Source organism: Drosophila gunungcola, unplaced genomic scaffold (genome assembly GCF_025200985.1).
Source record: "Drosophila gunungcola strain Sukarami unplaced genomic scaffold, Dgunungcola_SK_2 000044F, whole genome shotgun sequence".
Taxonomy (NCBI): Eukaryota; Metazoa; Arthropoda; class Insecta; order Diptera; family Drosophilidae; genus Drosophila; species Drosophila gunungcola.
Window position 1 is genome coordinate 608,466 of NW_026453212.1, and position 15,163 is coordinate 623,628.

General features: G+C 39.3%; 2 protein-coding genes across 2 annotated transcripts in view; both read left to right on the forward strand.

The window, feature by feature from the left end:
- LOC128264005 (cholesterol 7-desaturase nvd) overlaps positions 1 to 11,012 on the forward strand; it is a 371,169-nt gene extending 360,157 nt beyond the window's left edge. The window contains exons 5-7 of the mRNA XM_052999285.1: positions 10,313 to 10,424; positions 10,479 to 10,652; positions 10,720 to 11,012. Of these exons, the coding sequence (XP_052855245.1) occupies positions 10,313 to 10,424; positions 10,479 to 10,652; positions 10,720 to 10,878 (445 nt within the window). The 3' untranslated portion in view covers positions 10,879 to 11,012. The remainder of the gene's footprint in view (positions 1 to 10,312; positions 10,425 to 10,478; positions 10,653 to 10,719) is intronic.
- Positions 11,013 to 14,129: 3,117 nt separating this feature from the next.
- On the forward strand, positions 14,130 to 14,698 carry LOC128264008 (zinc finger CCHC domain-containing protein 9-like). The gene is made up of 2 exons (XM_052999288.1): positions 14,130 to 14,630; positions 14,687 to 14,698. Exons 1-2 carry the CDS (start codon positions 14,130 to 14,132, stop codon positions 14,696 to 14,698), a joined length of 513 nt encoding a protein of 170 aa, XP_052855248.1.
- The last annotated feature ends 465 nt before the right edge of the window (positions 14,699 to 15,163 follow it).

The window sequence follows — 15,163 nt, forward strand, 5'->3', positions numbered from 1 at the left end:
GCGCACTTAGATTTGGGTGGGCCCTCCACAGGGGATGTTTGGTGCTGGTGGGTGAAAGTTTCTCAATGTACTGGCGTTGTGCTTTTTCTTCTTCGTGCCTTAGAGCCCTGGTAAGTCTGCGACCAGCTTCCTTAAGACTTTGTTTTGAGGATGGCGATCTGCTGGTTTGCCAAGCACGCCTCAAAAGTCTTTTCTCCAAAACAAGCTGTTCGATTTCAAGGTTAGTTTTGTGTTGGTGTGTGTGCCCTTCCCTCCCTTGCGGTGTAGAGACTTTGGCTGCTGCGACGAGTACAGACTCCAGTGCATTGGCATAGCAGTCGATGTCCTCCTTGAAGTTGAGCTGTGGAGTTAGTTCGATGTGGGAACTTATTAGAAGTTATTAGCTCTGGTGAGTGGTCCGATGATAGATCCGAAAGCGATTTTGCAGATATTAGATTGCGAGAAATATTTTTTGTCAGAGCAAAATCAATTAAATCAGGTAGTTTTCTAGGGTCTGTTGGCCAGTATGTAGGAATGCCTGGTGAAACGTAATCCAGTTTGTTGCATGTTTTGATGAGTGCATTATAAAGTTGCCTTTCTTTGGGGGTCACAAGGCGGGATCCCCAGTGTGTGTGCTTGGCGTTGTAATCACCTCCTGCTATGAATCGCTCTCCAAGGGAATTGTAGAAGTCCATGAATTGGTCTTTGGAGACTGTAAAGCGGGGTGGGCAGTAGACAGCGGCAATGGCAAGGTTGCTGGTGCCCAACTGTAATTTTATCGATGTAGCTTGCAGATAATTTTTTGCAAGCCGTTGGTGAAAGTGGTGTTTGATACGGTCTCTTATTAAGATGCCGGTTCCGCCATGTGCTTTACCATCTGGATGATCGGTGCCGTAGAACGTGTATCCTCGTATTTGAAAGTTTTATTTGCTGGTGAGATGCGTTTCAGCAACATAACGTCGATGTGATTTTCGTTCAGAAATTGAGTTATTTCAGGTATATGCCGTGAAACACCGTTGGCGTTCCACAGAGTTATTCGGAGGCTAGGCATAATTTATTTGGACTGCTGAGCTGCAAGCATTTGTAACAAGATATTTTGGTTTTGCATTAGAGTTTGCATTGTGGTTTTCATGAAGAACATAAATTCCATCATATTTTGTTGCAAAGTTATCATCATAGTTTCCATGTTACTTTGTGGCTGTCCCATGGCCTGCTGTATGTTATCAGTTTTCGGCTCTATGTGAGCTGTGCCTGATCTTAGAGCACTGGCGTAGGAAATTCTGTTGGTGGTAATTGGAGGGCCAAATGATGACCTGGCTGCTTTTGCGAAGAAAACTTCGGGTGTCGTTTGTGATTTCATGAAGATGTTCTGGCGTGCCGTTGTCGCTCTTTGCATCCGACTTTTCATCTCCTTGTAGACTGGACAGTCTCTGTAGTGGCAGTTTCCACAAGCTACACAAACTGACCTGAGGGTGCAGTAAGCCCTGGTATGTCCGTATTCCTGGGAGTTTGTGCATTGCACTGGCCTGTTCCGTTTGTGCGGCTCTTCTATTGTGATCCTACGGTGCAGAAGGTACTGCAACTTGTAGATCGGGTGCACTGCGTTTATTTCAAAGTTCTGCTGTCTGGCTCCAGCTCGACCTTGAAAAGTGGTTGCGGCTTCTTGTTTTTGTTCATAATGTTTATAACATTTTTGGCGCAAAAATGGTACTTCGACACTGCTCGGAAATCATCTTCGGTTTTGGTTTGAATAAGCGGAATAACATTAAAGTTATCCTTCCCGACAAGCTCACCTATTTTATTGACTAGGAAGTTGGAGATCTTCTCCCGAATAAAGATAGGTGGGGGCTTAAGTTTCTTTGGGGCTAATGTTTCAGGCTCCGCCAGAATGGAAAATCTATTTTCATTTAATGGCCCGAGATTTTCAGGGTTTTTGTTGGTACGGTTTATATTGGGCATATTGCCGTCAGATTTTTTTGGGGGGGTTAGCTTGCGCTTGGAAATATTAATATAGCGATCCATGCCTGTCTGCATGGCCGAACCCGCTTGCGGAATTGTAATTTTTTCTACCGTAGCTTTGTTTTTGCAGTTTGACCCGATTTTTCACTTGGTTGTGTTGTTGCTTTACCCGCTTCAGAGAGTGGAGTCGTAATTGCATTGTTGGCGATGATGTTTGTGCGGTGAAAAGCAGGGCGGGAGAGCAAGAACTAGCTCTCTGGTTTTCGGCGGTCAGTAAACTTGCACTTTCTTGCACTTTCGGTTCTAGAGTATTACTCGTGAACGAGAAATAAGCATTGTTTCGGGCCAAAGAGAGACGACGTTTGTCTTGCTCTCTTTGAATTTTTTCACGGGTTTCGTCTTGTTGTTTTTGGCGTTGAGTGCGCTGATCCACGTTCTTACTCATTTATTGATGGAGCGTAATATTAATTAATTAATTAACTAAAACTTTAGTTTACGATATGCGAATTAGCATCGCGTATACCTTAAATACTGCACTATAAAAATCTACATATCATCCCCTTCTTTATTTCACCATACCTGTCAAAGGTGTTTTAAAATCTCATGGCTGATCAAATTAATAAATTTATGTCCGATATTGCAATCCTTAATAATCAGTCTGGTTTTAGGAAAAATAGAAGCTGTACCTCAGCTATTTTAAAAATTGCAGACGACCTAAGGTAAATGTAAGGTAAATACGAAGGCTAACGGATTAAAACGCATTTAGCCTAATGCGCATTTACTTATACAGGACTTCCCATTAGGCTAAAAGCGCCTTTAAAATAAATTCGATAAATAAATGCGACTAAACATTAAATATAAAAAATACCGGAAAATAATGATATTAAACGATATTTCGTTAGTGCCGTCACCACAGCAGCTGGTTTTTATATGTATGGATGGCACAATTTTTTGATTTCTTTGAATATAAAACCTATTTTGCGCAAATATGACTGAAAACAGGAGCAGGCGCAGCAAATCCTGGTTGCAGTACCACAACGCATTAATGCTGGATCTCTGGCAGGAACAAACTCTTACATATACGGGAAGCTGTGTTTTTATTTTTAAAATTTGTGGTGGACTCCTCAAACAACACCATCAGCTCTCCTTCCTTGTCGGCTAAGTTGGCAAATGTATCAATAGAATTATTTTAAGATTAACGTAAACTCGAAAATTTTCATGATTTTAAATTTATTTCGTTTTGATTTGCGACAATTCAAAAGTAAACAAACCCAGATCAGCTCCTCGTGTCATTCACATGTCAGGTAGCATAAGCTAAATGCTAATGTGCCAATGGAATCCGGCACATTTAATGCGCCAATGGAATCCTACATTTACTTGCAAATTCAAATATTCCAATATCTCCTTCACGTGAGAAGCTATGGAATATCAATCCCAGAGTTCGAAATCGAAAGATTGTCTGCAATCGCTTGCATTGTTTTCACTGTAAGCCTTAGCAGATTATGAGTGGCCTGCCTGTTGATCGGCCACTTTATTTGCTATTACAGGGGATGATGTGGCTCATTCCAAACGATGTTTAAAAAACGTGGAAAACGACTTCTTAAGACATATACGTATGATACATCTTCGTTGCATCGCCACGCAAGCGGTTCATGTAGAAGTGGTATCCAAACTCTCAACTAATGCATTCCTATCATGTCTTCGAAGGTTTATTGTCCGATGCGGCTTACTTCTTAGCTATATTGCGATACCACCACACATTTTTTGGGTGCTTCAAGACACACCCACTACAACGTCGAGCAAAATGGGCAACGTTCCGTCCGACATCCACTTTTTTTCATCCATGAATATAGCCCTCCGTAACAGTATTGGAACTTAGCTAGACTCACTACCATTTTTACTGAAAAGGTTTGAAGAATCCGTGCTGTGAATCCTAAAATTTCTAAAGGATCGTTGCGTCGTTTTTTATACAAGATTGCTCCTCTACTTTGTAATATTTGAAGGAACATGGACCCCACAACGGGGGGAGAATATTCAAAGAGTACATTTTAAATAACCATTGCAAATTGCGAAATGCAATTACCCCGTTTAGTTCCCGTTTAGAGCGGATTCCTGCCAGCATGGGCTCGTACTAGATTTTTGGCACTAGAACGACGCCTTAACCAAGATACAAATCTATAGGCGCAATATACCAATTTTATGGATGAAATCACATGGATCTCGTCGAGAAACCCAACCTGAATCAACCTTATTTCTTCATTCCGCGTCTCTGCGTGTTTAAGCGCACTACCACTTCCACAAAGTTCAAAGTGGAGTGTGATGCCTCAAGTCAAACCACCTCACTAAAAGCATTGAATGATCTTCTATTAGTAAGGCCAACGACTTAAAGTGAGCGTTGACACAGACGTGGTAAAGATGTATCGCCAGAAAACCGCAGATTCCAAAAAATCCTTTGGATGGACGACTCGTCCAAGCCGCTTCTTACTTACGAGTTGAAGACCTTAACATATGAAACCGCCTCTTCTTGCCATCCGCAACTTAGTCTACCTGGATGTCTCATTTTAGAGTAGACTCTATTGCTGAACTGCGGCAAATTCAAAAAGACGTCATAAAAACTCTGGAAACCGGGCAAATTGTACTGGCAAAAAGGGACTCAAACCATCGTCAGTTTGGGTCAGACCCAGCAGAAAAGGAAGTAACTCTGTAGCATGCTGGGACTCAGCGGGGATCTTGTTAATTTTCGCGTTCAGACCAAAAGCACTTCGCTGGTCTGCTTGGATGAGAGGACTGGGATATGCTTGTAGGAAATCATATTCATTCGAAACAACATCGGGATCAGCTCAAGAAATGTTTTCAGCCTGTTATTCCAATACAAGGAACCTGCAGCAAGAATTTAAAAATAACTCCTTCCCGACCGTTCATACGATGACTTATCTGCGCTTTTGGGTCCATACAGAACATACCATACTCTCGCCATATTCGTTTGCTCCGCCACAAAGGAAGAACACATTGAAGTTGTGGCAGATCTTTCAATGGATGCATTTATCGCAGAACTAAAGCGCATGATTTCAAGACGCAGCTTACGATCAGATATATTCTGCAACAACGCCACGAATTTTACTATGCGTTTCACTCGCTACAGCACAGTTTTTAACTAGTGTCCTACCACTTAAGTTAAAACAAAAACCGCAACTTTTGATATGCGCTTAACATTAATTATAAGTATGTCTTGGCAAATGTATCCTACCAATTGCAATCGGTCAATGGCATATTATTTATATTTATTACATTAGTAGAGAATTGTATTCCTTTAAGAGTATGTGACAGATAGTAAAAAGCGATTCCGACCAAATAAAGTGTATATTTTCTTGATCTGTCTATCTGTCCGTATGAACAATGAGGTCCCGGAAGCTATAGTTTGAAAGATTTGGGAATTAGCATGTAGATGCTAGTTGTGCCTACGAAGCGCAAGTCCATTTCAAAATGTGGCCACGCCCACAAACCTCGAAAAAGCTGATCTTCACCGAATGTCCTGAAAAATAAATATGGCCTAAAGTTTGAGGGAACTTAATTAAAAAACTCAAACTATGGAATATCCCCTAATTTAGTGCCGTTCCTGAATGTTAAAATTGTTTCGTATCATGTAGCTGGCTTAGCAAGTAAGGTATTCTTTAAAAAATACCTTAATTTTATCACAAAATTAAAATATTTATACTTTTTGAAACATCTTTGGTCGAGAGAGTTTTGCGAACTACTTTCCTGATCACTTGCTACTTCTTAGGCCAGCAATGAAAACTGATGGTCGTGGACGGTTCAGTAGAGGAAGTGTACACGGAATCCGGAAGTAGCTTACGAACATGGGACGCATTTTTTTTTTTCAAACAATGAAAATGCTGAAACCATCAAAATAAACTCTGAAAACGAAAAACTGTTTTCGTATATATAAATATCAGTAACTGGCAAGCAGATTTTGAAAATGTGTTCGATTTTGGACTGACTTTAGAATATAATGACTTGATAATTATGGAGGATGTTAGTGCTCGTATCGGAAGCGCACAAGCTACATCGGAACCCACAAGTAAAGACCCTAGGGCCACTAGCAAGGTTCGAAAATGAAAGAAATTAATTGCCGATAACATGAGTTGCCAAGAAGGCGAATATACCTTTACAAAGGTATATGCAAAGTCCATTGTTGACTACTGAGAGTGGCAACATGTGGTAACCGATTTGGTGGTAAGCGATAACCCGTACTCTGGCCAAAATCCCCATCAAGGTTCATTGCTGTACATGAACCAACCGAAGAGACCCTGCCAAAGCTGAACCGAAAGCTAAAATTAAAGGACAACCGTCGCTGCTCAGCTTGATCGTGCAAAGTATCCAACCCCTCAAACCAGCACACTTATGGAATTAATAAACAATTTTCAATCAAAGCTTTGCCTTGCCTTTCGCTTTGAAGTCCGCTCTTTGTTTCCCGGACAAAATAAACAAATTAAATTTAAAGCAAAGGGCAGCTGAAGTGTTTCGCGCGAGCACCGGCAAAAGTTGAAGAAAGTGAATCTTTTTAAAGACAAATGACAAAAAATACAAACAAAATAAAACACAAAACAAGCGAAAAGACGCTAAAACAGAACCAAATAGTTATTTAACTAAAAAAAAATCTATGATATGATTAAAACAAGTGCATAACTATTTAATAACAGTGCAACGATTAAAAAAAGCTCAATGTGCGACGAACCAAATAAAGAGCGTCGAAGCTCTGCGATCCGAAGAGAGAGGTACTTCTTGTATATTTAAGCTCGCCATAGCGAATTGCAAAAAACGTCTACCAAGGGTATCTCGGCCCTACTGACGATAGCCAAAGAGCACGGGCTTGCTCCCCCTCTCTTCTTACTGCGTGGAGTTTTCGGTGTAAAGCCTCCCTACCATCAGAATCGACCAATGAAGCACCAACAACATGCAGCGGTATAACGTCTACAACTGCACCAAAGGAAATATCAACAACTACATCAACGGCAGTAAAATTAACAACAGAGACAGAAACGTCTCTTATCGCGAAACCGACTTCGAAGTCGTTGACCGCAGCGTCAAATACAACGGCAACAAAAATTCTGACAGCTAAACAAATCCAAAACAATATTCAACAATCGCCCTGGTAAGAAAAATTGTTGCGCTTGTCGGAAACGGACATTTTCATGTTGTTCCGCATACTAAAGCGAATACTCACAGAACCAAACTTCATACCAAATCTGAAGATCATTTCCGAGTTGTGTCAAAATACCTTAAGAAAGCAAAGGACATACTGCACACTCCGATAAGTAGTAGTGTAGTTTGTGGAGACTTTCACAGTTTCGAAAACTGCCCTGCCAACAAGGAAGACCTTCAAGAGAAGAAATGTGGAAACTGCGGAGGAAATCAGACGGCTAATTACATGGGCTGTGTGGTCTACAAGGAGTTGAAAAACAGCTTGCGACGAGTGACAACCACGCGTCATCAAATTCCTCAAGGCGTGTACACTTATTCAAAATCGACTCCGGAAGTTTTTTTCGGCACGGCTGCAAGATCCTCATTTAGTCAGTTTAATACCCAGAAGGGCTTCTCATACGCCGATGCCCTTCGATCAGGAACAGCCATTCCAGTCTAATCAGCAGGTCCCAGGACAGTCACAAAGCACACGCGAATCAATGATCGTACAACAAAGTACGATGAAATTTATGTTCTTCATGAAAACGACCATGCAAGCACTGTTTCAAAACCAGAACATGATGTCAAAGTTGCTTGCAGCTAAGCATTCCAAATATTTTATGGCAAACCTACGAATAACCATATGGAACGCCAATAGCGTTTCATGGCACAAACTTGAAATATCACAGTTCCTGAATGTAAATCGACATATCGACATGCTACTGGTAGAGACGCCCCTCACAAGCAAATACAATTTCCAAATAAGAGACTACACCTTCTACCAAACAGATCATCCAGATAGAAAAGCACACGGTGGAACCGGCACCATAATTAGGGAACGCATCAAGCACCATTTTCACCTAAGGTTTGCAACAAACGTTTAACATGCCACCTCTATCATAGGGCAGTCAGGTAACGGAAACATTTCTGTAGCCGCCGTATACTGTCCGCCTTGCTTTAAAATTTCTGAAGTACAATTCATGGATTTTTACAACTTACTTGGAGAACGCTTCATAGCTGCAGGAAACTATAATGCTAAACACACGCACTGGGGATCACGACTCGTGACTCCCAAGAAACCACAGGCCACCCCCAGAGACTGACATCGCACAGAACCAACTGGCTAAAATATAAAAAGTATGTAAGTTCTCACATAGAACTAACCCCACAGCTCAACATCGAAGCAGACATTGACTGTTTTACCGTTGCTCTTGAAGATATAAAATCTACAATTTGAACAGCTTATACTGGAAAAGAGGCGACTGCGACGTGCTTGGCAAACTAACAGATCGCCAACCTCAAAACAACGTCTTAAGGAAGCCACACGCTTACTAAACCGTGCCCTGAAGAAAGACGCTGTAAACGCACAACTACGGTACATCGAAAAACTTTCGCCAACCAATACAAAATAACCTCTGTGGATATCCTCACCCAAAACTAAGCTCTCCAATCAAAACAGTCCCTCTGATAGGAAATTCATTAGGTAGCTGGGCCCGCAGCGTCGAGGATAGAGCGGAAACTTTTGCTTCACATCTCCGAAAAGTCTTCCAGCCGAACTCAGTCCATTTGTGTTACCACAAACCGATTTTGAAACTAATTCCATGTCAACACTATTTCAGCCAAAGGAGGTCGCGAAAGTCATAGGGGAACTGTAACCGAAAAAGGCCCCGAGTGGTGACCTTATAACCCCAAAAATGATAATTGAACTTCCAAACTCTGTATTTGTAAACACTTTAATGGGATAAAAATCTACTATCATAATGATACCGAATCCCGGAAAAGACCACACAATTCCGTCGTCCTACAGACCAATTAGTTTATTATCGTGTATGACTAAACTGTTGAAAAAATGCCTTTTAACACGCATAATACAATATCAGGAAGCACACAATGTCATCCCGGCACATCAATTTGGCTTCATTCAACGCCATGGAACAATCGAACAAGTTAACAAAATATCTTCAGAAATTCGCACAGCCTTCGAGCATCGGGAATACTGCAGCGCAATATTCCTAGATGTATCTCAAGCTTTCGGTCGAGTCTGGCTCGGTCGAGTCTGGCCTCATGTAGGTACCTACTCTGTTCGTCCTATATACAGCGGATATTTCTACGAATGAGCAGCTAACAACATCTAAGTTCGCTGACAACACTGCAATCTTAAGTCGCTCTATGTGCCCAATCCGAGTAACAACACATCTAGCCTATCACCTCATCGTAGTAGAGAGGTTGCTATCTGACTGACGCATTAAAATAAATGGACAATTACGTTTACTCTGAACAGACAACCATGACCTCTACTATCATTGAATGGTACGCAGATTCCCCAAGTCATCGAAGTAACGAATCTCGGAGTTCACCTAGACAGACGACTAACGTGGAGAAGACACATCGAATGCAAGAAAAGAAGAATTTAAAATTAAAAGCCAGCAGCTTCCACTGGATCATACGACTGTTAGTTAGGTTATTACCATAAGATTTGATACACTTATTGTTAGTATCCGAAAGGAAAAGATTCAATATATAAAAAGCAAAGAATATAAAAAAAAATTTTGTATGTGAACATCAGCTTTTTTTTGAAGCCCCAAATTTTATTGGTCATAATTGAGTTTCACAATAGGATGTGACCTAACCTAACCTATGATGTGACAGTTGCATCTTAAGCTTTTAATTTAAAGAAAGAAAGAGAGATCTGGAAAAATATTCTGGCCGAGGTTTAAAGGAAATGATTTAACATTTAGTCAGGCAGTCCATTTTTGAGCCAGCTCGCGTTCGGAAGTTGTAATCAAACGAATTTTTTTAAGTTTCTTGTGTTAATGATAATTTGTTAAGGTAATTCACAAAAAAAAATTAAAAAAAAAATAAAAATATATTTTATGTATTCGCTAAGATTTATGCTCAGAGAGAGAGGGAGAGAGAGAGAAAAAGAATATGGATAAACATTTGGATAAAGTTGTTGCTGTCGCCCAGCTGTGGTAAAGACGTGCGTGGTCTAATTACATTTGCACTTGAACAGTGGTGATCCTGCAGGTTTGGCAATAACATTGTTGCCCAGACTACAGTGTGCACACTACAGTAGGTTTTGGTCATATTTTATGAGTTATTATTATTTATTTATTTAACAGGTATTTCGTATTTAAATTTAAATTTTGTAACTTTAAAACACATTTATTAAGCTCTGTAAAATTTTTTTTAGTTGGTTCCCAGCTCCTGGAAAATTAAAGCATTTAGCTACAGTTAATCTTACTCACACACTGGAAATATTCGGAAGGTTTAACTGTTTTCGGATGGATGTTTCTGGTAAACAGGTTAGTTATTTTAATATATTTTGTTATTTTGCTTTGACCAATTTATTTTTCAAGATCGGACCGTCATACGTATGCCTTGAAATTAATTCATTTACATTTGGAAAACTTAAAATTATTCAAGTTATTACACCAATCGAGCCGTTATTGCAAAAAGTAATTCATCGGTTTTATGGCCCCCGTTGGTTAGCGCCTCTCATGAAAATATTTATTTGTGGGGAGAGTCTCATGGTAAATAAAATATTTCGGCACAACACTATAATTTTTTTCGTTTAATTTTTTTTTTTTTTTATTTTAGTTTGAACGCGATATAAATGTATGGAATTATAAGGTGTTTAAACGGAATCCCATTTTAGCTAAAGAAGATTCATCGATAAAACAGTTTAGATTATGGTTCTCACAATTCTATACATCTAACAGCAAGTCATATTCGGAAGTAGCTAATGTTGGCTGGTAGTTTTTTATATAAAACTAATCTGCATTTTTTCTTTTTTCTTCAAAAACTGTCGTTAATAATTGAAGTAAATTTATAATCATTTATAATAAAACTCAAAATAATAGTTTGTTTTTAACTTTTATATATTAACATGCCTGCCGTTGCATTCGTTCTTCAGCATAGTTCGGATTTATACTTAAATCCATATTTAACTTTATTTTTGCAACAAATCTTTTCAGCGCTGCCATAAAAGCTTCTAAGCTGCCTCCAAGTCCTTCAAGCCTGTCCGTTCATATTTTCAAAAACGGATATGTACTTTTAATATGATTTTTGTCCTCTTTGTCCTCGGTAACCTTCGCCCGCGGTTACGTTTATATAAATTTGGTGGGACGAACACTTACATCTTCTGAGCAAGCCGCACGACATTCGTAGCGAGCGGATAAAACAAAATTATATACTTCGCTTGCAAATTGCGTAGCTGTTATACCTTTTTGATAAACATTAGCCAATTTAGCTTTTAGTATGTCTGAGGTTTTACCGACAATTTTAGCCTGCACTTTACCAGTTAAATTGCCATAAAGAATCTTTGCAGATGGATTTTCTTTACAAGATTTTACAATTTGGTATGGTGCTTAGAACTATTGCTTTCTGTGTTTTAGAGCAGGATATTAATGGGGAATGACATATAAAATATTATATTTTTCCATACAATTGTTTTAAAGTTCATTGAAAATTGGGGATCTTTATCTGTGGTCATGAATAATAGAAAAGTTGTCTGCTTTTTTCGATTAAGAGTAGAATTATTATTTTCATTTTTATTATAATAATGACCATGTTTTTTTTATTGATTTTATTTTATTTTTTTTCTAGATCTTTTGCTCTGCTTATGTAAAGCCCTTTGAAGATTTATTATGTTTAATATCTGTGGGGCATTCTTTTGTAAGACTCGTAATTTTTTTTTGTTTTGTCGTGTAATTTTCCGATTATCTTCTCCGTTTACTTGAATGTGATTGGAACAGGGTTGAATTGTTGGGTCTTGGTTTTAATTGTTTTCACTTGCGATTTTCCATCTGGTTTCTGCTATTACTTTTATCACTTAATTCCTGAGAGCACCATTTTTTTTTGTTTCTTTTTTTTATAGTTCATTTTTTTTTTGGTTCTCTGCAATCCTTAAACATTTAACACATGTCCTGTCACGCTCGCCATTAATTATCGAGTTTCTTTTTATTAAATTAAACGCATCTATTTAGTGTGTTAATAAAGTGAATTTATTGAACTTATTCTTTATTCGGCCAATCCGATGCACAGAAAAAAAAGACAGAGAGACTACAGTGTGCAAATTAAATTATCGCTTAGTGAATTTTTTAAAAAAACATATTTTTTATTGTTATTTCCTATTTACTAGTTTACACAATTGTTATTAGTACCGCACTTAATTTTCTCTGCTCGCGATATTTAAGTTGTCGACCGATCAATTCGGATTCAAAAACTGACTGACTGACTTTTGTTCAATAATCTATAATCAAACCACGGCTTAAAAGATTTATCTCAAAAATCTGATTAAGAGAATTATCCAAGACAGTCGGATGACTGATGAAATTTGTCAATTAAATTTGAAATTGAAATTTTGCAGATTGAAATTCTGCCGGAAATCGATGTTTACGTTAGAGGACTTGGGGCTCCCTTTTTTGGGGCTCTGGTGTTTACAATATCGGCTTGGATGTTTACAGAATCCGTTTGAAACGGCGAGTGTGAAACTGCTCTGGGTTTGAATCGATTGAAGGCTTTGTTTAAAGAATGAAAAAAATCTCTTGACTCAAAGTTGTTTATAAATTGGGCAAGGCCCCTAAGTAATGTGTCATATAACTCCCCCCTTTCAAAATTGGATCGTCCCGACTCATTGGAACTTATGGGTATAATGAATGTAGCTGATTAGTCAATTCGACAATGATATTTTCCTGTACAATATTTTCATTGTCGGGTATATTAGTTTCTGGTTGTATTTCAATGTGAATTTGCCGTGGTTTGAGTATTAAGAATTTTCTGTATTGAATTAAAAGCATGGTAATTGAATATAAAAATGTGATTATGATCAATATTAATGTAATTGGTATTTGAGTTTGTTTAATTTGAATAAAAGGATTTAATACGTTAATATTATTGAATGAGAGTTCCGAATCATTTGATATAATATATTCGGAAATTAAGAAGTCACTGATGTATTCCAATATCTTATTGTCTACATTAGTGTAGTATTTATTATTAATTTTAGTGGTGTAGTAGGCTCATACACACACTAACACACATATATTATTATACCGATACTTACACAATACAAATAATTATAAAACACCAATATACGATACTTATGTTAAAAGTTATGTTAAACCTATGTTAAGTAACATGAACTGTAAGAGGATCTCTCCGAGAGGTCATTCAAAAACTTGGAGTGTGAGCGAGTGGTAGCGTTGAGACGTGTGAGAAAATAAAGAGTTGTTAAGCGCCTACCACAAATTCAGAAGTGGTCAAATCTACGCCATTAACGAGGAAAATTTGAACCAATTTACGGTCGTCCAGCTAAAAAGATGGCTTTCAGCATTGGGCTTATCAACCCATGGTATTAAAACCGAGTTGATGGCTCGTCTAGGGCAGATACCGCCTGAACAACGAGGTCAAGTACCAGAGGCAGAAGTTGACCAGAATGCTGGAGAAGATCAAGCTGGGGTCTCTGGAACAGAACGTGAAGAGGTTAGCACCAACCCTGAAAGCGCATCGCAGGCACTACAGGAGGGCGTCTCCAACGATGTTACAGACCAAGACGACCTTCTAGAAATTATCACGCAGCTGCGAACAACAATTATTACGCAGCAGAATGCGTTGCGGCGAGCGGAGACGCGTGGCGCCATACAGCGACAACAGTTAGAAGAGATCGCTATACAACAACAGCAACAGTAGGCTGAAACTTGCGGTACCATCCAAAAACAACAACAGGCAGAGGCACGCGTTGCGCGCGAACAGCCAATTGGAGATGCATCGAATGGCAACGCCAGCAATCCAACTTCAATCGCTATAGGAAACGGATTAGGTGGCAACGCGGAAGGTGCACGGAATGACACACAGGCAGTTCCATCGTCCAGGGCTGGATCAGCAGCTTCACTCTCGTTTGCCAAAGAAGCTGCCATCGACTTCGACGGAAACATTTGTGCACGCAACTGGGTAGATCACCTTAAGAACATAGGCCAAATTTACAACTTAGATAATGACTGCCTAAGATGCTACTCTTTACCAAATTAAAAGCATTCGGAAACACGGCGTCCAAATCAGAGCGTCGCCGCAAATTCGAGCAACGGAAATGGCAAAAGGACGAGAGATTCACAATGTATTTCGAGGATAAAACAATGATGTCCCAAGCCATCAACATGGACACTGAGGAACTGCTCGAACAACTCATCGAAGGAATCCCATCTGCAAGTTTGCGTGATCAAGCCCGTATCCAAAGGTTCGCAAATCCGGAGCAGATGCTGCTAGCATTTGCCAATATACGTCTTCCACAACAACCCGGAACATACGAACCGAAGAAGTCGACGTCGGAAGCGACGCAGATCAACAACTTCCACTGCAGGAACTGCAACTCGAAGGGCCATTTCGCCAAGGAATGCCGCAAGCCAGCAAGGGCACCTGGATCTTGTTTCGCATGCGGAGAAATGGGTCATTTTGTGGGAGAATGCCGCCAGAGGAAGAGCAACAACAACAATAGCAACGACAACAACTATGTAAGAAAAGTAGTAATTTTTTTTCGATCACTACCTCGATTCACATATTATTGCAGAATGTCTCATAGACTCAGGAAGCGCGATATCATTCATTAAGCAGTCCAGAATTCCAGCTGCATTATCATTAAGTAACGTTAACCAAGTTTATCATGGGCTGAACCAGAGCCAACTTAACATTTTTGGAAAAACTTCATATTTCGTTTTAAAAGAAAAATTAAAGATTAAATTTGATATGATTGTTGTAGCAAATGAATCTATGAGGCACGACGCAGTCCTGGGAAGGGACTTTATGAATCTTTATGGTTTGAACATGAATCTCGACACCCTTGAAACTTTTGGAAATATTAATGACATATTAAAAGTAGATGCCCATGGCTCAAACCTAACACCTGGGAGAAAGGATCAACAACTAGCAATTACCGCAGAAGCCAACTGCGATTCTAACGAGAATTTTAACGAGACCTTTAGGGAAAAATCTTTAGAAAATGAAACGACTGGCGAAGAAGTTTGCAAAAATGAAAAACTGTTAGGAA